The sequence below is a fragment of the Acromyrmex echinatior genome, chromosome 8 (genome assembly GCF_024713525.1).
Source record: "Acromyrmex echinatior isolate Ae372 chromosome 8, ASM2471352v2, whole genome shotgun sequence".
Classification (NCBI taxonomy): Eukaryota; Metazoa; Arthropoda; class Insecta; order Hymenoptera; family Formicidae; genus Acromyrmex; species Acromyrmex echinatior.
Window position 1 is genome coordinate 2,640,178 of NC_141859.1, and position 25,539 is coordinate 2,665,716.

General features: G+C 34.6%; 3 protein-coding genes across 4 annotated transcripts; 1 reads left to right on the plus strand and 2 right to left on the minus strand.

The window, feature by feature from the left end:
* On the minus strand, positions 1-2,379 carry Fitm (acyl-coenzyme A diphosphatase Fitm). The gene is made up of 2 exons (XM_011063153.2): positions 2,242-2,379; positions 1-2,145 (listed from the first exon to the last, which is right to left on the minus strand). The coding sequence occupies exon 2, from the start codon at positions 1,815-1,817 to the stop codon at positions 627-629; it is 1,191 nt and encodes a 396-aa protein (XP_011061455.2). The 5' UTR covers positions 1,818-2,145; positions 2,242-2,379; the 3' UTR covers positions 1-626.
* Positions 2,380-3,674: 1,295 nt separating this feature from the next.
* On the plus strand, positions 3,675-15,161 carry LOC105150133 (CKLF-like MARVEL transmembrane domain-containing protein 4). 2 transcript variants are annotated; one of them, XM_011063007.2, is made up of 5 exons: positions 3,675-3,984; positions 11,788-11,942; positions 12,490-12,663; positions 13,173-13,271; positions 13,536-15,161. In XM_011063007.2, the coding sequence occupies exons 2-5, from the start codon at positions 11,808-11,810 to the stop codon at positions 13,668-13,670; spliced, it is 543 nt and encodes a 180-aa protein (XP_011061309.1). In that variant the 5' UTR covers positions 3,675-3,984; positions 11,788-11,807; the 3' UTR covers positions 13,671-15,161. The 2 variants fall into 2 exon arrangements, with proteins under 2 accessions (XP_011061309.1, XP_011061310.1); XM_011063008.2 differs by lacking the exon at positions 3,675-3,984 and adding an exon at positions 4,206-4,354.
* A 96-nt stretch (positions 15,162-15,257) lies between these two features.
* On the minus strand, positions 15,258-24,296 carry LOC105150132 (uncharacterized). Its single transcript, XM_087408662.1, has 4 exons — positions 24,096-24,296; positions 18,884-19,044; positions 17,278-17,800; positions 15,258-16,045 (listed from the first exon to the last, which is right to left on the minus strand). The coding sequence occupies exons 1-4, from the start codon at positions 24,111-24,113 to the stop codon at positions 15,722-15,724; spliced, it is 1,026 nt and encodes a 341-aa protein (XP_087264788.1). The 5' UTR covers positions 24,114-24,296; the 3' UTR covers positions 15,258-15,721.
* Positions 24,297-25,539: the final 1,243 nt, after the last annotated feature.

The window sequence follows — 25,539 nt, forward strand, 5'->3', positions numbered from 1 at the left end:
TTTGTTAACAACAGTCTTTATTAAATAGTAAGTACAAAACAAAAGAGTGTTATCAAAGACACCGACTTTAAATTCTATACAAATAAATAATGTGTCTTTTTTTTCTTAACAACATTCCAGAACCGAAAAAACAGGTACATACTCCTGTTTATTATCCTATAATTATAAATAATTTGAAAGCAAAGTAGAACTTAAAATCATTCCAAGTTTAAACGAACTTGATTGCCCAAATTCCAATGTATACGTATTTGAAATTCTTTGCTTACGAATAGAAAACTGAAGGAAGGCACCCGTATGTATTTTTCAGATGAAATTATATTTTTTATAATTCTTATATTCGAATAGATCTTTGTACTAAACATAAGAGAGCCCTATATATTTCCAGATTACTTATTTAAATATTATACGTATATACATTTTTTATATTCGCCACGGTGCAACGTTTCAATTATTTAAGTATCTAGAAATGGAAATTTCGTAAATCATAAGATATTATAAGTGCTGTTTGGATATTCTCAGAATATTCAGTTCCTATGTAAAAGATGGTTCATGCTACGCGATCACCAAATTGCACTTTAAATATCAAAGAAACAAGAGTGCCAATGTGACGTTCACTGAGGACGTTTTTATCCTCTCGTAACAGATGCATCGAGATCCATTTGTCTGAACGACGAATTCAATTCTGAGGGCTCTTGCATTGTTCTGATCGGCATTCCCATAAACCTTGGTTGATTGGTGCCGTTCAGTGTACTACGTCTCACCCTGGCATTGATCTCCGGATTAATCTTTATCTCGTTGTACTTAAAGAGACCATCGCCAGGTGCTGGCAGGCCAATCTTGGGCAGCTTGTACCACCATTGATATGTAACATACCACGTAATGACCGCAGCTGCGCCACCCAGGAATTTCTCGATCATGATGTGATAGTAAAGCATTGTTGACACTAACATGATATCCCACAGTAGCTGCTGCAACGTCATTGCCACGAAAAGACCACGTAAATACGGCGTGAGTGCCCGGTGAGCCTTCTTCAAGAACCCTAGATCATCATCTGAGAGATTACGCAATGGGCCAGTACTGGTCTCAGTTGGCACAGATCGCGTGTGCTCTTCTCTCATTATCAAATCCTTGATACCCTCCCATCCTACCAGAGAGGAACCTTCTTCAGCAAGGATGAGACTTGAATAAATTAAAATAAATGTATGTCCAGATATATCAAGACCACTCCAGAATCTACCTGACTGTAGACACTTTGCCTTAGACTGCACGTGAATGTCACGGGTGCCCAGACATCTGCCATAGTTGGTTTCAATATAATTGAACAGCTTTGTCCAGATCAACCAGGCACAAGTGGCAAGTATAACGCGGGCCAAATGTCTCAGCAGAATCCGTCGACGGCCACAACCCAGCGTGTGCGCTGTTAAAACGACCCAGGGTACAATTATGGACAGCAGCCAGCCCCAGCCCCACTTAACGAAATACTGATTCAGGGCATTGTCGGATCTGGAGAAATAGGTGCGCGGCATCGCAATGAAGTCTGCGATCAGGGAAACGATGAATATCGTGCCGCAGTAGATGGCCACTTTGAGCCGGGTGTCGAACAGCAGGGACTTCTTACAGATGTGCAGCAACATGGTGACCAGGATAAGGCCGATCGAACTCGGTGCTGCGGTCGGTCGAGTGCCACCACGATCCTCCTGTTGTGTGTTGCTCGGTCGGAAGTTCATCCGGCTGCTCGAACGCGGACTGCCAGAGTAACCAGACGAGCCGGGGTTCCCGGACGATGTGTGGATGCTGCGTCGCTTACCTGTTGCCATCGCGTCTCAATTTCGGTTATCGGTAGTCGACGTTACCTAGAACCATCGCACTGAGCTAACCTCTTGAGTAAGGAAGACGTATATCGTCTTCTTGCGAAAGTTTTCAGCGTGCGACTGACTGTCTCTTTTTGCTTTTTCAGCTGTCGTGGACTCCGAGCAATCTGCTCCGTCATCCACTGGTTGACCCTCTCCCCACCTCGTTACTTTGCATCACTACGTATGCCATGAATGTCCTTTGCTCCCAGATACTACTACCTAGGTTCTTCTATGTGTAGAATATAAAAATGTGGGATGTATCTGCTCTTTGCAATACACTATTAAGTATTTCCTGCGTTTAAAATAAGACAGATGTATTAATTAGAAATCGTAGAGAAAAAGATAGAGAAAAAAGATAAAAAATATAAAAAATTCGGCCACAACGAACCTTATGACATTTGTTCATGTGGCGATCATAGACGCAGTAAATGTAGCTACCCAACTCGTAAAGAAAATTGTAAATTACAGTTTCCTATCGCTACGTAGATTATTTCTTCACATAATATACTCCAATCAAAAAGTAGTTTCCCCATATTTGAATAATTTACGAGAAACTCGAAAGTAATGAGACTTTCAAATTATGATTTTGAAATTTACAAGTTTACAAGAGAAATGAATGGAAAAATATGAACTGAATATGATCATTTCATTCATGCGATATATAGGACATAGCAGTAGAGCAGGAAATGTATGTAATGTTTTACTTAAGCTATTGACAAGCAGTGTCTTATTTGGAATTAAGAATCCAAATATTAATCAGAGATTTTAAAAAAAGATAGTTGAATAAAAATTCAACTGTAAAAAATACTCACCAAAATACTCACGTATGAACGGTATGAACGCACTTTCAATGAATTCCAAAACTTATTTCGATCTTCTTGATGCGTTCGCAAAAGTTCTTTTGTTAATATGAGAACGAGTCTCGTCTTTGTATATTTTAAGATTAGTTTAGTCAGTTAAGCGAGAAGCACAGACTCTTGCATAACGCATAACACGTAATGCATAAGAAAATGTACCAATCAAAGTCTTTCGTTTCCTTCCTTTCCATGAAATAAAGAATTCTGATTGGCTGGATTTCTTATGTCTTATATGTTATGCGTTATGCATAAGAAAATGTACCAATCAAAGTCCTTCGTTTCCTTCCTTTCCATGAAATAAAGAACTCTGATTGGCTGAATTTCTTATGTCTTATGTGTTATGCATTATGCAAGAATCTGTGCTTCCCGCTTTATCCTCATAGTGGAAGTATAAAAAGTGTGCTCGTTTTCGAGACGAATTTCGTACCGTTCTATATAACCAGATGCGGCCATTTTAAACATTTACATCGCAGTAACTTTGAAGTAACGTATTGCGGATATGTGTACGTGTTAAATAAAAATATGTACAAATAGTTTCCAAAAAAAAGGATGCAGCAATTTACATTTTTTTCGATTTCCAAAGGAAAGAACTCAATATATAGCGTTTTCGGCCCGACCAAGTTTGCACCAAACAAATATACATTTGTTTCATTTCAACTTATTGCACCGGTTCAGAGTGTAGCAATAAAAAACAGACCTATAATGTCATAATGATATAATGACATCGCGTCAACTTCAAATAACCGCGGCAATATGACGGCTTCTGGATATCGCTCTTCTTATGTTGAACATGCGCAAGAGCACATCTTTTAGGGGCTCCGCACAATAAAAGGAATAGGGAACAGAGAACAGAGAATAAGAATTTCAACCTATCAGAAATCATGTATCGTGGAATACATAGATTCTGATAGGTTGAAATTCTTATTCTCTATTCTATGTTCCCTGTTCCTTTTATTGCGCGGAACTCCTTACACTTCCACTATGATCCTGACAGGAATGAAGGAAGGAAGAGAAAGAGGGGTGAACGCGACTCACGCATTCAACTACTCACGCCGGGACTCGGGACGCGAAGTAGAAGCCAGAGATTCGAGTGAGCGTCGTGAATGATCGTTGATCAGACTTGAGTTGTTTGCGGCTCTCCGTTGGAATCGAGTGTCTCTGAGAGAGAAGAAGAAAACGGAAGCGTAGTGTCGCCTGTCGCCGTGACAATTCGCAAAAGGGGTTAAACGATATAAGTGGAGAAGAAAGAAGAGGAGCAGTAACAGGTGGAACAGGTAATAACAAAAAGTTCGTTGCTCGAAAATCTGTGACGACTGCGACGCGCGTTTCGCGACCGCCTTCACACCGCTCGAGGGAATTAACGTTCGCGAGTACGCGAATACGCCCGAATCGCACCGTTCTCGTTCCTCGGATCTTCGAATGATCGGAGCACGAAATCGACGCGAATTGACACGAGGCGACGCAACGCACAATCTAGTCGATATTCACACTAATTTAACGCGTAACGTAGACGCGACCGTCTCACTCCGTTTTCATCTCGCCTGAGTGAGACATATCGTTTTGACAGCTTTTCACAACCGATTCGGGTGACGAAGAGGATTGACGAAAACGAGGACGATCGACGGAAACTTCTTTCTCTCTCATGTGAGTCTCGCTGCATCGCGAGTGGAATCTGTGTTGTGAAGAACTCGCTTGTGACGTTTTGCATTTGTCTACGTTACAATTTCATCGCTCGATCGCAATTAGGGAAATTACGTTACGCGCCCGTGCACGAGTGACGCGTCTAGTATACGTTTATACGTTCAATTAACGCGAGATATTCCTCGCTGTTAAATATTGAAGGAGTAGTGACAATTCTGTTCCTTGAGTTAAACATTTTGTTATTTCCAACTTCCGTCTGAGTCAAAATGTAAATTAATTCATTTCTGTGATTAATGTCAAGATAAACATCGTCCTTAACGTATGCACTTATAAGTAAATGATAAACTAAATTTGAATCAAATTTAATTCTTAATACACACGATTGGGTCATTCGCGTCCTACACACATTTTTTTTCTTCGAAAAACTTGGAGTATCAAGTAATTAGTTATAACATTTATATATAATTGTTTTGAATACACAACCTCGTAAATACTTTCTAAAGATGTTAAAGTGTAAGAATCATTTAATAATTTTTGTATATTTATTAAGGTGATGAAAATTAACTTAAGACACGAATAACCTATTGCGTGTAGTCTAATTATCGTGAATTATCGTGAATTATCAGTCGAGAAATTATCGTGTGTACTAAAAGTTTATACATTTTTTTCTTAAATTGTTTAACTCCATTTTAGTTTCAAATTAATGATATATTGAGTAGATGTAGTTAACGACTTATAGATATTATTAAAAATAACTCAAATTGGATATAATTTGATATTATGAATTTAACGATGCTTGAAACAATGTTAGATTAATTCGAGACAATGTGAGTGCTTTATTTAAAGATACAAGTCGACATAGATATTCTATTTTACTTAACATTCCAGTAAGTAACAAAAATAGAACGATATCTGTGTCGATTTGTGTCACTAAATGAAAGTATTAATCATGCGACGATTCTTGAAACCTTTTCGAAGGCGGCATATTTTTATCTCAAATAAAAATCTAGACAAATAAAAATAGTAATATTATTATTTGCTTACTTTTTGAAGCTCAGCTCTTCGCACAATATTTTTATTTCATATAAAATTTTTCGTATCATTTGTATTTCAATAAAGTTATTATTAAGTTTCACTATTAAATTATTAATAAAATTATTGATAAAATTGATTAATATTTTATTATTAAATTTACAGTTATGTTAAGTCTGACTTTTTAAATGAACATGAAAAATTTCATTCAATTAACGAAATGACTGTCTAAATAAATTCCAGATCGTTAATATTTAAATATAAAATCGGATTATATATGCCCCTCCCTTTCGCCCATCTTTTAAAGAATCATGAAAGTGTCATTCTAATAAATTACGTAAATCAATTACAATTCTAGAAAAGTTCTGACAGTTTAATTATTGAGTTTTATGAAAACGAGAGAGAGAAAGAAAGCAGATTTTTCGAAATTGATCGATCTTTAGGATAGGACATCCGATATGGCGTCGCGTTCGTCGAACTTTAACGTCTCCATTCGAGTGGGTCGTTTAGATTAGTATTCCGTATCTTCTTGCAACAACAATATTAGTTCTTCACCCACACGTGTTTATGCATATGTTCCATCTCTACGATATTCATTGATATCTCCTTACAGCTGCGAAATAAGACGTAGTTTCGGGCCTTTTAAGATCCGTGGTTCTCATTTGGAGTGCCTTCGAGCCAACTTAATTAACCTCGCTTAACTTAATCGTCAATCAATCTTTCATAAGGCCGTGTGTTACTTGGAAGTGTATCTAAATTTTTTAAATATAACTCCCGATAAAATTTAATTCAGTGAGATACGCAACCTGTGGCTCACTTATAAAGGATACCCAGTATTATTTACATGGGAAATTAGATTTCGGTGAAATGTATTGGTTTTTATATATATTATAATGTGGTGAATAAAAAAAAATGTTCTATATATACTGAAAAAAAAAATTACTGACTTTTATTGAATATTTGTTTGTATAGTATTAACGAAATATTTATTTACAGTAAATAAACATTTATTCAAAGTAAAAAATTATCCTTAAATTAAATAAATATATATTTACATTTAGTAAATATTTCATTAGTATCATTCAAACAAATATTTAATAAAATTTAATAATTTTTTTCAGTGTACACATGACTTAAATAATAATAGATAGTTTTTTTAGTTAAGATGTGTATATTAAAGGTGTTCTGTGTGAGCACAAGTTTTACACTTTTGATACATCATAAAAATTTTTGAGTCATGTGTATACGTTTTGTGTTCATTGGTACCAAATTTTCTACATAATTAGTGTGAAGTTCTTTTTTGCAATTCGCCAACTCATAGTCAAAAATAAAATATAAAATTATATAATATTATATTTTGTATTTTTTTGTGTATATGACATAAACATTAGGCGATTCGAAAAATTTTGTTTTTAAAAATAGGTCTCAGAAATTGATTTTAAATAATTGTGATTACATCAGTGATTTATTTGTCATCAATTTTTTATTTGGAAAGATAAATTTTTTCACAAGCTATAAAAAAATCCGGTTAAACAAGATTTCGTAGGTAGAATGAATTATATAGTTAAAAGTTTCGCCGAAACTAAGTTAAGCGAAACTTTTATTGGTTTAATCGATCGTCGTTTCTGTCATTAAGTTAGTTTCGCCGATATGCACTATAATTTCATTCTGATGATGGCACTGTAATTTTATTCTGATGATGGCAAAAAGAATCGCGTTACGTACGCTTATGACGCGTGAATAATAATATAACGGAATTCATCGATGAAGTATGAAATGTGGAATTCATAAATGCATTCATATATGCGTCATTAATAATGCAATACCAGACTAGAAGTGAATTTTTTTTTAAAAGATTTAAAATGATAATTAGTTGTGTTACATGTTAAAGAACAGCGATAGTTTGGAGTAAATTTAACTTTTTAAAGTTTTTTGATAACATAAATCTCCTGTTAATATAATATTGATAATACTCAATATAACTAAATTCTTTTCTCCGAATTAATTCTGTATGCATGTCAAGTTATTAAAAAATAAATTTTTTATTATAATATTAGGTGTTGGAATTAATTCGTAGCGTTTTACAAGTGATGGGAAGTACTTTCATTAATGTATTTTTTAATGCTCATGTGAAATAAATAACATTCTTTCATTAAAAACGCTACGAATTAATTCCAACACCTAATAATATATTATAAGATAATGAGATGTGTGTATGTGTGTATATTAATATTTTATTGACTATAAATTATTAATTAAATTCTTATCTCTGAATTAATTCAGCATGTACGCCAAGTTATTAAATAATAATTTTTTTATTATAAAGATGTAATAATATAAGACGTTAATGATGTTTTATTTATTATGTAATTACATATTAACGGTAAATTCCGGAGATTTTAGGGATTAGCGTTGCATGCTCGATAAAACATGATGCTTGCCGCGTTGTACGAATTTATAAGCGTTTTCGCCCCATCTTTTCCCATCCGCATCGTGGGAGGATTTAACGACCACGTGCACAGCCGCACCTCACGCTGTCGCTCGCTACGAACTGTCACCGTCTATTTCCAGGCGGGATGACCTCACGCTGCGAGATTAAGTAATTCCCGCGGCACGCGTCTCGAGTGACATAATAAACGGGATGCCGCGGTCTGTAACCCGAATCCCGAGAGCATCTTCGAGAGGCTTGCGATCTCTCAGACGAACGGTACGCTTTCACGGTTCGCTCACAAATGTTGCTTTTCGTTTAAGAAAAGATCTGTTTTTTACCTCAAAAGATCTGTTTTATCCCTGCACTAAAATTTTCTTTCTCGCTTTTGTTAAACGTCAAACGTTAACACTGTCAGATATTAAAGGAACAATGGCAAATCGATTCCAATCCATTTCTGTAGTTAGTGTCAAAGTAACACGTCCATATTAATGAACGTGTTACTTTTATGTGTGCACCTAGTAAGTAATAAACTAAATTTGAGTCAAATGTATTGGGTCATCTAAAAAATATCCGCGGTTTTTTGTCACTAGATGTGTTGACCATCAACACTATCTAGTGACAAAAAACCGCGGATACTTTTTAGATGACCCAATAATATATTTTCTTGATTTAAATTATTTAATTTCATTAATTTTAGTTAATTTAACAATATATGGAAACAGTGGCGACTTACAGAAATGAATTAAAAATAACTCAAAAATTGGGTGTATTGGGTCATCTAAAAAGTATCCGCGGTACTTTGTCACTAGATATATGACCATCAACACACATCTAGTGACAAAAAACTGCGGATACTTTTTAGATGACCCAATAAAATTATAATTATGAATTGAACAGTGTATATCTTATCTCATTATACTTAAATTCCAAAGTATAAGTACACTACTTTAGCCACATAAAACAGATTTGTAGAATAATCGCTCTAGAATAACATCCCGTTGAACGATTTTTGGAAAATAATTTCGGTGACGTGACGTCGCGATAGAACTTTGGGATCACCAGACGCGTCGATCATCCGCATCGTTATCGTCGACGTAAACGAGTTTACGCCTTTTACGCCTGCATGATAGCTCTCGTAATCGATCCGCGATGGCGTTTTCATTTTCCCCGTTTCTCGACGTTGATTGCGGTACATATCTCCAGCGACTAGCATCCCCCTTCTCTCTCTTTCCTGCGCGTAATCTCACAGAGGACATTAATTGAGCGTTAAGTGCGGGAAATGAGGAAGAATATGTTTAAATGGAGTATACGTGTGTCTTTCATGTATGCATCGAGTTGACTGATGCTTTGACGTATTACTGAAACTTTTAGATGTCTGCGATTTATGTCTTATTTTATTATACAGGGTGTATCTGAAATAGTGCCCACTAATCATACAGTGCTATTTCTAATAAAAAATTAAATTGAAAAGTCCTTTATCATTTTGCAATATTTTCACAATAGTTAATGAAATATGAATTTCTAAAAATTGCTGAGTAAATGGATAAAATCGATGTATAAGACAATCTTTCAATGGTCTTTGTGAAATATTTTAAAGATGTTTTTTAAAGAAATCTCAAAGATATCTTAATTGTCTTATATGTTGATTTTAGATATTTTGCTCATTAGATGATTAAAAAAAATATTGCGCAAATTGCAAAATATTAAAGGACTTTTCGACTCAGTTTTTTATTAGGAATAGCTATATAATTAGTGGGCATTATTTCAGATACACCCTGTATAATAGCATTATTTATAATGCGAGCATTTCGAAAGATAAACAGATCAGTAAAATAAGATGTAGTAAAAATTGATAAAGATATAAATAAATGTTCTCTGATATTGTCAAAAAAATAATATACGAAAATTCGATTAAAAAAATTATTTTATAATTAGAAATATAAAGAAAATAAGAAAAAGTCTAAAATTGCATAAATAAAATTGAGAACTTTATAAAAATGTGATCAATCGTTTGGTTTTTGAAAAAGGTCTGAGAAAGTAGAATAATATTATATACATATAATAAAGAGTGTATGAGACAATATACACGGTCTGACAATAAAGTTTCCAGACTGCAATGAAAAAACAAAAACATCTCAGATACATATTTTCTCTTTTAAAGTAGTTCTCTATGATATATACTTCGTACATTTTCTTTCTTTGATACACTTCACACATTTTCTTTCTTTGATACAAAGCTTCAAAATATTTATTAAAGTCTGTAGTTGAAATGCTATTCAGAATCACATCAGCATCATCACATTTCTCAGAATATTCTTGACTTTGAAAGGTATTCAGGTTTCATGTTTTTGAGGTTTTAGGAAACAATATGAAAGCCGAAAAAACCAGATTCTGATAGAATAGTTAATCTTAACTTCTTTCTTGACCAATTAAATTACATAATAACGTATCACAAGAAAATTATTGTTTTTAACATGTTGTTCCGAAAGCTCAAAAATATCATGAAAGATAAAGAAATATTTTCAAGGTGTTTGAGGATCATTAAAGGAATATAACAACTGCTATAAATAGGATTTTAAAAAATGTGGACTTAAAAAAATATTTTGAAGTTTTGTATGAAAGATGTATGAAGTGTTTCGATATCACTAAGGACTATATTAAAATATAACATATATAAAATTTTTTATTATCTCATATGTCTGTTTTTTTATTATTACAATCAGAGGACTTTATTATCCAACTATCTGTTATTTATAAGCTATATATATTTATTATTCAACTATCTGTTATTTACAAGCTATATATATAATTATTTATAAGAATTTAATAAAGTTTAATATTTGATGATATGGATAGTTAATGTAATGTTTACGATGAAATAGCCGATTGTGTCGGTTTGTCGTTGTCAGGAGTAGATGACGAATAGTTCTCAGCAAAGGAAGTCATCAATCGACTAGATGCAAATACACGAAGGTATATTTGCGAGACACGGCGTTGTATCGCAATTCGTGCGTTTAATTATAAACAGACAGCAAGCTTTGGGCATAATCAATAGCGCTGGATAGTAAATATCAGAACGTGTGCTATTTTCTCCGACATTCGCACGAGAGCATCTCCGATGCAGAAGTTACATAAGCATGTCCTTCAAATGTTTTTTTTCTGCAGAAATAGTTTTGCATCTCAAGTGGTCGGTCCAATGCCTGTTTTCTTCAATATTATAGATTAACCCTCCGTCTACAATCTAGGTTTTTTTACACAAGCAAAATTTCACTCCCAAATTTCTCTGAAATAAAGAAAAGGGCGAAAGTCAGTTTTCTTCCCTAAAATAATCAACAAAAACCTATTTGATAATATAATAGAGATATTGAAAAATAATCCTGAATTTTTTTTATATTTTCTGAAATTTTAGAATAATAAAAAAACTTGGACTGGATAAAAAGAGCCAGGTTGCAGACTGGATTAATTTTTGTTCAACTTACTTTTTTTCTAATTTTTAGAATTAGAAAAAGATGAAGAGTAAGTAAAACCAAAAGTTAAAATTAAATTTACATTGATAGAAATACCACTTACTCGCAGTCTTTATTCTTCCCGATATAAAATATTTTTAATTAAAGATCGATAGTATCGATACGTTTATTTATTCACACTAGATTTATCTAATTCTCAAGATGAAATCTTTGGAAAGCAGAAGGCTTGAGAAGAAGAGCGCATTTCAATCATTCGCTCGGTGATCGCAAATTTACTTCAACACACTTCGCGTTTGACAAACGTCACCGGATCTTTATTTTAAGGTCCATCTTTTCCTCATCCCTGCTTTCGCGCAGGTCGATCGATGCTCGGTCGTTCATTTATTTCATTTGAGACGTACCCTTACAAAGAATCGCTGTCGTACGTATCAGATCAGGTGGCGGCGACTCGCGAAGCAAGTAGAGATATCCATTACTTACTACATGTTGTTTTCGTTGCGTTACAGTTTTAGAGTAACCGGAGACGATGGATCAAGGTTTCCCAGGGCAGCACACCACCACGACCACCGTGACGACTACTACCACGACGACTCAGCCCAATATACGGTTCGATCCGTCATATGTGAGGACATTGCCCGGCATGCTAAAAATCGTACAAGTGGTGAGTGTGACACACATTCATCCTTCGCTTGTATAATTTTACAGTAATTTTGTTAAGCGATTTACGAGAAGTGCTTTTAGTATTTGATTTAATAGTCACTTGTAAGTGAGTTGCTCGACAAGTCTCAGTATACCGTTTATTAAGAGATTTTGAATCCTAAATTAATTATTAAAGTTCAATGTGAAAGATACTAAATTGTGCAATATAAACTTCTTATATTTGAGTCTCTGAATTTATAGAAAAAAAATGCTTGCAGGTAAAAATATTAATTAGTCGAAAAATGATCAAGAATTAGAAAATTAAAGGAGACATTTAACGCTTGGCTCATTAAATGTGCAGCATGAACATTGTGTACAAAATGCATATCTACCGTGAATTACAGCGGGCGGTGTAAGGCCAGTTGCGTCACGGGCTATAATAGATTCTTAAATCTCTCACGACGATTATAAGAGCCCCGCGAAGCGCTTTGTATTTGTGCACAATGCGTGCTTGCTCAGCTGCGCGAAGAATTTTCAAGAATGATAATCATGCTGGGGTCTTCTTTCAGGTACTAAATCTCTTAGGATTTATATGCATAACGGTGTCGGTACACAGCAGTCACAGCCGGGGAGGATGGTTCAATACCGTGGCCATGGGCGGCTTCTGGTTCACGGGCATCCTTCTCGTTCTCTACCTGTTCCACATTGTGGAGAAATTCGCCAGGATCCCTTGGCTTAAAATTGTAAGTCACTGATCGTGCTTCGCATCGTGTTGCTAATCGACTACCTCTTGACTGTAAGATTCTTTATTTTGTTTGTGCAAAGGCGCGTTTAAAATAAACGCAAATAAGAGGGAGTAGTATATAGAACAGGTCGTATTCGATAATACTGGTATAACACGGATACACACGTGTAATAAGAGCAGGGAGTGAAAGCCCACTAGAAAGTTTATACACGAATGTAAAAATCGATCCGTTGCTCTGATTTTTATACTCACGGGTGAACGATCGATCGCAATATAACAAGAGCGGTTGTCGTATATGCTGGGCCAAAGATCGTTCATAATCAGATTGACCTTTTAAGAATTTTAAGGCCGAGGTTATATGATATTACGTAGGCATCGTAATGTCGTGTAACATCTCGATGTACAGAAGAGGCGTTTTACAACCTCAGCCGCGCACGAACTCAGTTTTTATCGCTATCGATTGAAGATGTTCATCTGCATGCTACAAATTGATGCATGTAATTTCAGGAATTTATATTCTGCACGGTATGGACCCTTTTCTATTTGCTGGCCGCTTCCTTGGCAGCTGACTTCGCGCGTTACACAGAGGCTTTCGGCGTTGCTGCGGTAAGAATTTTTTAGTACATCTTTTGAATAGCATTGTAATGCCTTAGTCAACGCAAGTCAAAAAAACGTCGACAAAGACACTCTAATTCTCTCATAAAGAAAGAACATAAGTCATTGTAAAATAAGGAATTTTTAAAAATATAAATGTTTATCGTTTAAAATATTTTTTTGCTGTAAATATGTTTAAAGCTTTTTTTATTCTTTTCAAAATAGTCAGCAAACGAATATACTCTTCTGATGTTTAATACTGAAATTTATTTACAGTTCTTCGGATTTTGCGCAATGGTGGCATACGGTTACGACGCTTGGCTGAAGTTTAAGGCGGTAAAGAGCGGGGCGTTGGCACAAGGCCAGCACACACCGAAACAAGTGTCCACTGTAACCAGTCCAGCGTATTAGACATCCAAGAGAGAAAAGGGCCCATGGTAGGATGGACCACATCGATTGATCGACTAGATCGATCGACACATATCGTTACCTTTGTGCGGGGCCAGTCCTTTTTGTAATTCCGGCGCGTTTCTCTCGCACGTTCCTCTCACATGGAACGTCAATGGCACGCACGATGCGCGTGCGTAGCGCGTGCTCGTGCGTATGTACGTTCGTTTGTCCACGCCCGCGCACATATATTCGACTTTCCTTTTGTCTCTTTTTTTTTTGTACTCTAATTGTAACAAGGCAATAATCTACACTACGCCGTAGTATTAACTTATATTCTAATAAGAAGAAGAGGCCGCGTGCGCGCTTTATCCGAACAACGATTGTTAATATTTTGTAATAATGTTTGTCGCGTAATAATGTCTTTGCTTTTGATCGACTGTTATTTATGCGATGATGTATGTGTACATATATATATCTATATACGCATAACACAAAGTAAACGTTGTTGAATCCGTATCTTAAATTATTGTTGGAACCAAGGCGATGCTTAAGCATCGTGGTGGTGGAAAACGACGATGCTCAGGCGGATTTTAGCGCGATATCGAATGTTGTTGCGAATGCTAGATCTATTTTAATCCTCTGGGTTCTTGTTCACAATCGGACCGGTCAATTTTATCTTCAGTAATTGTTTCCTATGTTTTTGATAACGAGACGTTTTGAATTTTCATTGATTTCTGTCAAATATTTACATATTTAAAAAATATTTAAAAAATTCTCTAAAGAATTTAAATTCAAGAGAGAGAGAGAAATGATTGAATATTCTAGGTGAATGAACTTAATGGAGAGCGTTATTCTTGTGTAAAATGATAATCTAAGAGTAGTATTTTCGGCCGTTTGCTAGCAAGGACATTAAAAAAATTAAGCTGAGAGTTTTTCCCCTTTATCGTCGTATGTAGTCTTCGTAGATTGTCATTTAGATTTCTTAGATTGTTCAATATTTCGCTTTGTAAGCCCTATCACATAGAGGGATCAAGAGTGCAGGTTACGACTGCGCAAATTGTACAGGGAGACGCAAGAAAATAATGTAGCGTGATCACATGTACACACACAAATAATACGTTACTTGGCTCGCGATGAACATATCTGCTGCATTCGTCATATCGGATCATCATATCGCGTTACTCGGTACGCATAATCTTGCAGATCTGACGCTCACGAGATTTTCTCTATATTATGAATAATTTGTTACAATATATCGAAGAGTAATATACTCTTTGTTGCAACTCGCGTAAACTGTATATATTTATTAGTTTTGTTACCTTTATTCAAGTTCAAACCTATACAGGTACAACATCGATATGTACACAACACGGTATATACTTGTATCAATGTCTAGTTAAAAATCTGACGTGGATATTATTATATATAATAATGATCGACGAAATAAAGTTTCAACGTCGAAAAATGTATTCAACGAAATAAAACATTGATTGTTGTTTCCTGGATATAGAATTCGGTTCGCTCTCGATTCCTTTTCAATCAATGTGGGACAAATGAATTTTACCAAGTTAATATTTTACGAACAAATAAGATCATGCGAATTAGATATTTGTGAATGATTTTTTTATTTCCGTTAAGTATAGGATTAAAATCTCGCGATTTTAAGTCGTTTCACTTACATAATTCTGTCACTTATGTATTTCTATCGTAATTAATATTGTATGATCAATATTGACGATCAATATTGATTTAGATTAAACGAATTTCGTTTAACGAGCTATATTATAGAGAATTACCTCGAATTCAATGTAACTTTTGGAGATAAGATCATTTATAATGTTATTATAATATCTCAATTTATTATTTTATTTATTAAGTCTAATTTACACTAAATAATCTTACATAGAATTATATGTGAATTGTATCGCTAATATCTCGATATCTTAATTTATTTATTTAACTCTAGTTGTTTATCCTAAGAAACGCATGATTTTTTTACGTTATGAATTACAATTACGCGTTAAATGCGACAGGAGTGATGGCGAATGTGCGAAATGCGAGTCTCGATTCCTTTAATTTCTGTATTGGAACTGAGGCCGGCGTGCCTGCTTCTTACCCATCGACGAGAGATCGATGGTCTTCCCATCCGGGAGCACTAGCTTGTTTTCTTGATAATCCACAAAGCCGTCTTCTTCCTCTTCCCGGTCTTGCTCGTCGCACTTGATTCCCATCTCGTACGTGTACTCGCGTCGGATACCGTCCGGATCGATGTATCCGTACTTACCGCTCGTTATGCAATCCACGCCGATCGTCTCCTCCTTGTACGATCCATCATCGTTCTCGAAACCCCACGTGATGGAACCGTCTGCGTTGTCGTGCCGGTATCGCCTAATAATCTACAAAATATACAAAAATATTATTTATGTCGGACATTGGAAAATCTTTTCCAAGAGAGAATCCTGTTTATAAATTTCTCTTTACTGATGTCTATATATGATACATTACAATCCATTAAAGCCTATTTTAGAAGATCTGTAATTTGCATCGAATTTCAGAATACAATCCTATTTATAATTTCAATATTTTAATGTATGCATTTTAAGATATATTTTATTATTTACAAACATTCCATTGATTTTTTATTGATATTTTGTATATAACGTATAAAATAAAATTTTACTTGGAATTCTGATTGTTCGAAGTGATTTTAAAACTCGTTTATAATAAGCACATAAAAATATCGGGCATGTCATTTCATAAATTCGACTAGAGACCGTTGCGTAATGGGGCATGAACAAGTTTTATCTGATCGCGTTTATAAGTTGTGCGACGTTAAGTATCTCAAAACAAACAAAAAAAAAGCATGACGGTCAAATGATTCCGGCTTTCACCTTTCAATTTCAAAACTATCAATTTTTTTTTTATATTCTTGGGCTACGTTCCAAAACTTCCTCTCCGAGGAAGATTTTACTTCATATGTTATATATATGTAGTGTACGTTACATGTATTACATACTTTGAGTAAAATTTTCCTCGAAGAGGAAGTTTTGGAACGTAGCCTTAGATTATATTGATGTCTCGATTGCGTGATTCGCGATTCATATTTTATTCCTGTTTATATAAAATTATTTACAATGGATGTTTTCCATTTGATGACACAAATTGACACAAGTCAACACAAGTGTCGTTCTATCTATATCACTCTCTGAATGTCAACAAGGATAGAACAACGCTTGTATCGACGTATGTCATCAAATGGAAAGCACCCAATATTAAATGGAAATTGACCGAGGAATGTTCAAACACAAATACATGAAGTAGGTCATATTTGATCAAGATTAGTCTTATTTATTTTATTAAGCATTATTGACCAGCCTTTACTGAATATGGTCTTCTTCATGCACTTGTATTAAAATTATTTCGTTATGAGATAAGAACTTATTTTAGTTAAAGTAATATTCTTCTTTTCAATCCGTTGTCTCTTGTCGGAACGTGATGAGAATAATTGACTATGATTGGTCAATTTTTTATGACTTAAGATTTTATAAGCTTAGGTAATAGCTTATTGTGGAAAGCCCACAAGAAGTTTATTTACGGTCTCGAGGAAGATGTTCTATAGCGGGCCTACCTGAGCTACTGGCTTCTTGCCGCGAATTTCGTAAGCCTGAGACGGTTTCACCGGTTTGGGCGGCGGCTTGATTGGTTGCTGAAACGTGATGTCGTCGATGATCTGTTTCCTCGGGGCCTTCGTAGGCTTCTGCGTCGGGCGATATTGGATAGGCGGCGGTGGCGGAGGTGTCGGACGATATTGAACGGGCGACGGAGGTGTCGTGGGACTCACCCTGACACTCGATGGTGTCACTTGAGGTGGACGATACGCCAACTGTCCTGAGGCCGATGGAGGTGCCCTGGGTGGATTTGGCGCCGCTCGCGGTATCTCCTCACTTAGATCCTCCACGCTATCCTGGCTCCTGATCTCCTGACTCTGGTCACGCGAGTCATCATCCTCGCGGATGGTATCGCGTGACAGATTCTCTTCCTCCTCGGGTTCCTCGTTCACCGGTTTCACATGTGGCGTGAACGAAGGCGTGGCTACCGGCCGGAGAGGACGGAACGTACCGGGCGCGTCGTCTCCGGGACCTCCCCGGGGTCTAGAATTTTAGCGATTTTTTTCAATTAGCGATTAAATGTGCTTACGCGTTACAAGGAAATTTACATGTAACTCTCATAGATACTTAATCATTTTTAAGTCGCTTAAATTATATTGATCACACTTAATGAGACGTAGTAGTTTACTTTTTAGAAAATGCAAAAAGTGGAATATGTGAAAATGCCAAGACTATATTTTATTTTTTACCATTTACAACGTTAGACATGTATTTACATACTTACAGAGCCGCTCACGTGGAACGGTATTCGGACTTTCTTGTTCAATTTGCATGCCTGCAGTCCAGAAGCGATAGAATCATATGTTAGGTTGCGTAATTCTGTGGCTATTCTTAAATACACGTCGATAATTTCGCGCTTCCTATTTGGTGCAATGTTCGCGGACGTTGCAACGAAACTTAAGACTCGTTTAGACTAATTAACAACAGCGTGTGTAGGTTTATATTCTGCATCTTTCGAATAGATATGCGCGTCGCCCAAACTGGTTTTCCTGCCTTTCCAATAGCTCGAATAGTTTACTCGCGCAGTCAGATTATGCGAACACTTAGTATGCGATTTATTTATATTCGTTGCAGCTAATTTTTCCAACAAGGTCATATTTCAATGGATATATCGTTGAAAAAAATAAAAAATCTTCAGAGATTTCGCGGACTATGTCATAGATAGTCATTTATCAAATTTCAAAAAAGACATTTAATAAAATTAATTTATTAAAGCCTACCTGAAAGGCTTATTCATTTTCATTAAATTCTTCCGATCTCTACACAATTAATCATCTCAGATTTGAATTAAGTATATTATATGATTGATGACTAAGATATTATTTGAAGGATAGATCAGTCAACTCTCATGTCACGAAAATTTTGATGTGTTACTTAAGAATAGATAATTATAAGAAAAGAATTTTATTAAAATTAATTAAAGCAAATCTGAAAGTCTGCTCTATTAAACTTTTCTGAATGCTATACAATCTATACATGATTAATATTATTATCTAAGTACATCTCTAAGTATAATATTTCCTAAGTATGTCCCTATAAGTATATTATTAATGCTCAGAGTATTACTTGAAGGAGATCGGTCGACGAAATCGATTGGGAAACGCCGGTCCGGTACCGCCTGGTCGAGAAGGTAATCTTTGATAACGATTCGCTCGTATCGGGATCGATGCCCCCTTTGGCCCATCCTGAGTCTGTGTCGTGCAAACCGCGGCGACGCACGCCAAGAACTGGAAAATTTCTTAAATTATACATTTATCGATACGTTATTCTTTAATAATACAATTATTCTTTAATTATACAATTATGTATTATTTTTCATTCCTCAATTGCAATCTTCTGGTCATACATTTGTACTCTGGAATTATTACGGAATAAAGGATAATTAAGGGTAGATGTTGACACATTTTTATCATTTAAGATTCTGTACTTCAAATTAAACCATGACAATTCAATGATCCGCATAATAATTATTTTTAATTTTGCCAATAAAATTTGTGGAAATTCGTTCTTTTTTGTTATATATATATATATATATATATATATATATATATATATATCTACATGATATTATTGATTTTGTCTCTCAAAAACAAAATCTAAAATATTTAATTAAATATTTAAGAATAGTTTAATTAAATATAAGATATTTAATTAAATCTCTCTTTCTCTCTCTCTCTCTCTCTCTCTCTCTCTGGAGTTATTTTTATAGAAAAATTTTGACAATTCCGATTTAATTAAAGACATATCGTTGTTACGAGAATCATCGATGATCATAATACTAAAAAAAAAATAGTGAAAAAAAGAATAATTAACTACGATGATTGCTACATCGCATGTTACCGTTATATTACTATATTTTCGATGTTTCTTAGAGGAAACGCGATAATGAACTGCTACCTGCCGCGCTCTTGAAATAGCTCTAATTATCCGCACACAATTTGTGTCTCGTGATTTCTCCAAAGAAAAATAATGAAATATACCGGATATCAATGGCGGTCGTTAATTTTTTCCGAGTTTTCACCTATAATTCCATCGGAGATTTAAGTACGAGCATTTTTGTGCAGCTGCGCAAGCTAAGTGTGTATATAATGCTAATAATAACGATCGTTATGGAAATAAAAATAAAGATTATGATATCGGGATAGTAGAATCAATGAACGGCAACGCCATGAGCGTGTAACGCGTTACGCGAAACACGTTCCGGATCGGACGGTATTATTCCGGTTTGCAATTCGCATTACGAGCACCGGCGGTGCCGGTCGCTTGTGTACGCAAAATCGGTTGCGTCTCGCGTTCAAGAGAAAAGAGAAAGTGATTCGATTCGGCCTTAAGTCGTAAGCACCGCATGCAGGCATCTCGCATATAAGTAACGCGCGTAACTGTTTAATCGGCATGACATTTAAACGACGTTCGCGTCAACCGGCTCGCTGAGGACGGGAAGTGCGAAAAGTAGATGGACGTTATACGTGCGTTGCGTTGAAAAGTAGAAACTGCAATGGAAATTAAAGTAACTGTTTCACATTCATCGTTATTCTCATTGCAGAATTGAATTAATTCCATTTGCCATTATCGCGTGAAACGACGGAAAGATCACTAAGTAATAATTTTCATTTGTCTCGTAATATGATATAACAAGGCGACAGAAACATTCATTGCTTATTGCTTAATATTTTTTAAGACTAAAGACTTCTTGCTTAGGTTTCTTTAGGCTTATTTATGATATATTCAAATCTAATTCTACCTTATCATTAATCGAAGTAAATTTGTTAAAAACATTTTATTTGAAATAATTTATAATTCGCATCCAAGAATTCAAGATATAATTCTATAATTTTATATGTCAGATATTTTAATAGACATACATACATATATATTCTAAATTCTTCAAAGTGGAATCTCATTTTAAAGAGTGAAAATTAATCCAATCTTAAAAAAAGAGTAGTTCAATTTTCGATCTTTAAGACTGAGATTTCACTCTTTGACGCGAGATTTTCACTTTAAAAGTTTTAGAGAGTATGTATATATATATTAGAATACACATCATGAGATGTATTTTAATTCTTTAAAAGCATTAAACCTACTTTGGAGTTTGAACGATTGAAAATTCGCGAAAATTTCAACATAATTTTATTTATATAATTTTATACGTCAAATATATTTCGATATATATTTCCCTATATATTTTATATATAGGGGAAAAAAAATGAATTTTAAATATCTAAAAATTATATAGATACAGTTTGAAAATAATTTTATTAGACTATCAAAATAATTGTGTATAAAACTCAAGCATGATGAGCATGCTGCATAAATTTTAACATTCTAATAAAGATTAAGCTATATAATTATTTTGATAGTCCAATAAAATTATTTTCAGATTTGTATCTAATTAAATTTTTAAATATTTCATTAAAATTATTCCATATATGTATCTTAATTATTCAAACATTTTCCCTTACACGAAAGATTACACGGTAAATAAAATTCTACCCGGCATTCTAATACGGATTTAGAGATCATTTATGTAGTAAAGTCAGTTTTATAGGGCACATAAAATCGGAAACAGAATTTTATCACAAACTATGTTCATATAAAGTGAAACTAAGTTTTCATTAGTTTTATCTAACTGATATCTAAAAATGGATTCATGAGCCGAGCCATATCAACTAGAAATAGCGCATTAAGTAGATTTTAACACATGCAGTCCATGTTGGAATGCACGGATAGTGAGACGAAAGAGGTGGGCAAGCCGAGTTAAGTCGGTGAATTCGTTTCTTAACGCTGGTTCCGAGTCGGAGCACGCACGTACCGGCTCGTTTACGCGGAATACAGCGAAATAATCTGTCCGCGACTTTCCTGTCGGGCGCTTTCACTCGCGCTCGCCAGACTCGTTGATTTTCGGTCTTCGCAATGTCGATCAGGACGCGCGAATTCCCGTCCTGATCCACTTTTCGCTGAACGAAGGGCTGATCAGTCGTCAGACGGAATCTAGCGAGGGGAATAACAAAGCATTCCTTATCCTATTCCTGTTGCAAGTCAACCGCCCTTTCATTCACATATCGGTCTTGCGCAATAACATTTTTTTAATGATCGATAAAAGCGGTCGATTCAATTGCTTAAGAATTACTGATTACTTTTCAGATATATATATACTGAACAAAAATTTACTAAATCTTAAGATATATTTCTTTAAATAGTACCAAGTAAATATTTATTTACACTAAATAAATATTTACTTAATAAAAAAATAGTCATATCAAAATAATGGTTTTTGTATCAAATTAATATATGTTTACATTTAGTAAATATTTACTCAAACAAATTTATTTATTTATTTTTTTTATTGAAATTTAGTAGCTTTTTCATAGAAAATTAAAGTGTTAACAAGTTCTTTTTCATAAAACTTTCTTTTTTTTTTAAATTATAATTTGCAATGCAATATATTGTTTGTTGTCGCTTGAGAGAACACTCGATAAATGCATCTAGTTAATAATTTTTCCCTGAAGTATTGAAGAAATCACAAGTTAAAACTTGTTCGTAATGGCAAACTAGTATTCGCGATGTATATATTTGCATTCTCTGTGTAAACTGAATTGCAACAGCCCTCTCTCTTTTCCGTCAATTGAATTATTTTACTTAAAAAAAAGCGCACGAGAATTATTTAAGTTCTGCGTGCTTGACAGACTCGTGGTGCCGGTATTCAAATATCCGTCGCACATCCTGGCACATTCACGTTGCTGGAATCTCGCCGTGCCACTTGAGGGTTAAAAGATGAAAGTGATTGGAACAGGTGGAGCCGTACGTGAAAGAAAGCGGACATAATTCGGGATGCGACGATACGCGCGAAAATAACAAAACATAAGAAGAAATGACCGCAGTGAGTAAAAGAAATCATATGTTCCTTTTTAAAGGCGAACAACCTGTTACTTTTAATTATTATTTGTGGTATCGCATTGAAAGAAAAATTATTGTCGTTATATAATTTATTTCGTGTCGTGGTTTGAAAAGGAGACTCAACAGATATTAATTAATGATATGTTTGTAATAAAATATCATGTTACATAACTAAAATATTCAATAGATGTATTATGCAAGATTTGATTGCGTGAAGTAATATGATATCGGTAATACATAAACAGATATATTTTGAGACATGTGCAATTAACGAGATAATTTTAAAGATATCACTGCATAAGCATAATAATTTATTATATTAAACGTTATAAAAAATAATCTCTAACAAGACATAAGAAATAATTATAAAAAAGCAACTAGTAAATTATACAAAAAAATAAATAAATAAATAAAAAATGATAAGAATTTTGTAGTTAAACTAATCGGTGTTTCAAAAATTTTTCAATTTACTGTAATCTACGAATATTATTAAATAATTGAGTTCCTGGATGAAATTAAAAACATTCAATAAAACTTTCTCCACTTAATTATATTTCCATATTGTATTCTATGAAAAGGTTTTAAAAACCTGATTTTATGTGAAAAATATAAAACATGATGCTCGAGAAAAATAAGGAATGCATCAAAAATAATTGGACAGAAAAGGAAAGAGAAACAAAAAGATATTTAAACATTCGCAAAACTAATTTCGATTTTGAAGAAATTCAAACAAGTTATTTTCGCGGATATTTTTCGCAGTAAATTTTTTACAGTGTTTAAGATGCTCTTTACATTATTAATAAATAATTGACAATCAATTTAATTAGTAATGTTATTATTTTAATTCAGTTTATGATTGAATTTCAAATCTAAAAGTAATGGCACGCAGTTTATATATAAGATGTATTTAAAATTTACATATAAATATTAGTAGACACCAAGATCTATCTTCGACCGTATTTAATCCTTCTTCACTTATATCCATTTCTATCAACTTAGATTAACTTTATTTTTTATACAAAATATATCAGGTATATATCAGAATTTGTATGTATTATCAGCCATGTTATTTTATCAATTCTTGCTTTTCAGTAAAATGTAATTTTTTTTTTATTATATTATTATAACATATTTAAAAATTTGTAAATTACACCAATAAAAAATGGAAAACCAAATGTATATAGTAGACCAATCTCAGTTTTTGCTCTTCATCTTTTTCCAGTTCTAAAAATTAGAATAAGATAAAGAGCAAATTAAATCAAAATTTAAGTTAATCTACGAAATAGACATTTGATTTATTTTCACAGGGGGGTGGTATCGGCAACCGAGATAAGGGACGCGCGCGGTTGGAGAACAACACTTTGACGCCTCGCTGGGTACTCACGATCACCGCGACACGCATGGCCGGGATCCTATTGTTGTCCCTCGTTGTCGCGACGGTGGGCACGCTGGGTGTGGTGCTGTGGCGCGTTTGTGCTTCACACTACCGCGAACGACTCCCCGTCTCCGCGTTCTTATACTTATATCCCCGTTTAAATTCCTATGGCACGGCCAGCGGGCAGCACGCAGACCAACTTTCCATCCAGCCGTCCAGGAATTGTGTTCCACGCTCGTGCCCGCGAGCGGGCGCGAAACGATTCACCATCGTGCCGTCCTCTCGGCTTCGTCAGCGGAGCTTCTCTCGCAATCTGCGGAGAAGACGCTCCTCTTGCCCGCGAGGATTGCCGATCCGCGCGAGATTGATGCCGCGCAGATGGCAGATTTCAGCGTGAGTTAAAGCGATGTTTTCTCTGGACGCCGTAAGCTCGTTCTATCTTGATCGCTCATTACGTAGGGAAGGAAGATAAAATGAATCCATATAGTAGCTTGCAGCAACGTTGCTATAACGTTTGCAATGTGACTCACGCTGTAATAAGACAGGTGAAATATTACAATAGAGATAACACAGTGGAACAGCTAATCAAATTTGGGTCCAAATTCATTCTTTTACTGCACATCCACGTGAATGTTTCATCTGTCTTATTATACTATCATGTTACTGCAATATTGTTGAAACGTTGCAATTGCCGGAATGATCTGTGCGGAATGGAAAGCTTAAGCCAAAAACACATGGAAAAACGCAAGCAGTTCAATCAATCAGAGTAGAGAACGTAACCATCGTTGCCTTACATTCTCTATTGTGATTGGTCTCAATTCGCTTATGGTTTATGTCTTACTACTTTACGTTTTTCTATATACAATATTTCTGATATTACAATGCGTGAGCTCAAAGCAAAACGCAATCTAATTCAACGTAAATATACTGCCGTTCGTGAACTTGAATTCGCTTTGAATTCTGCATCTTCTTCTACTCTCCCTTTTATTTAATACTAGAAGTGCCGAGTGGTCATTATTGACCGCGCGAGAGTTTCTATTTTTTAGATTAATATTACATTTCTATATAAAAGATAGGATTCTAAATTTTTTTTTACTTTTCAGTAACCAGATATGTCCTTTATACTAATTAAATAATTTGTTTTTATCACTTTTTTAATTTTTATAATAATTCACTTGGTCCTTTTAGTGAGTAAGAAATGCTGGTACTTTTAGTATCAATCTTGTATTTCTCGAGCGAGAAATGAACGAGGATCAATGGAAAATCTCTCGACTCTTACTTACGTATCGCGACTGGATTGTTGGTCATTGCTACTTTGCGATGACATTTGTACTTTTCCTTCTTGAGAACCATGAATAAATTAGAAGAGATATATCCATATAAAATGTGTGAATAATTGATAAATAGATTAGAAGGCATATCTAATATGTAAAATTTCTGAATAGCTGAAGGA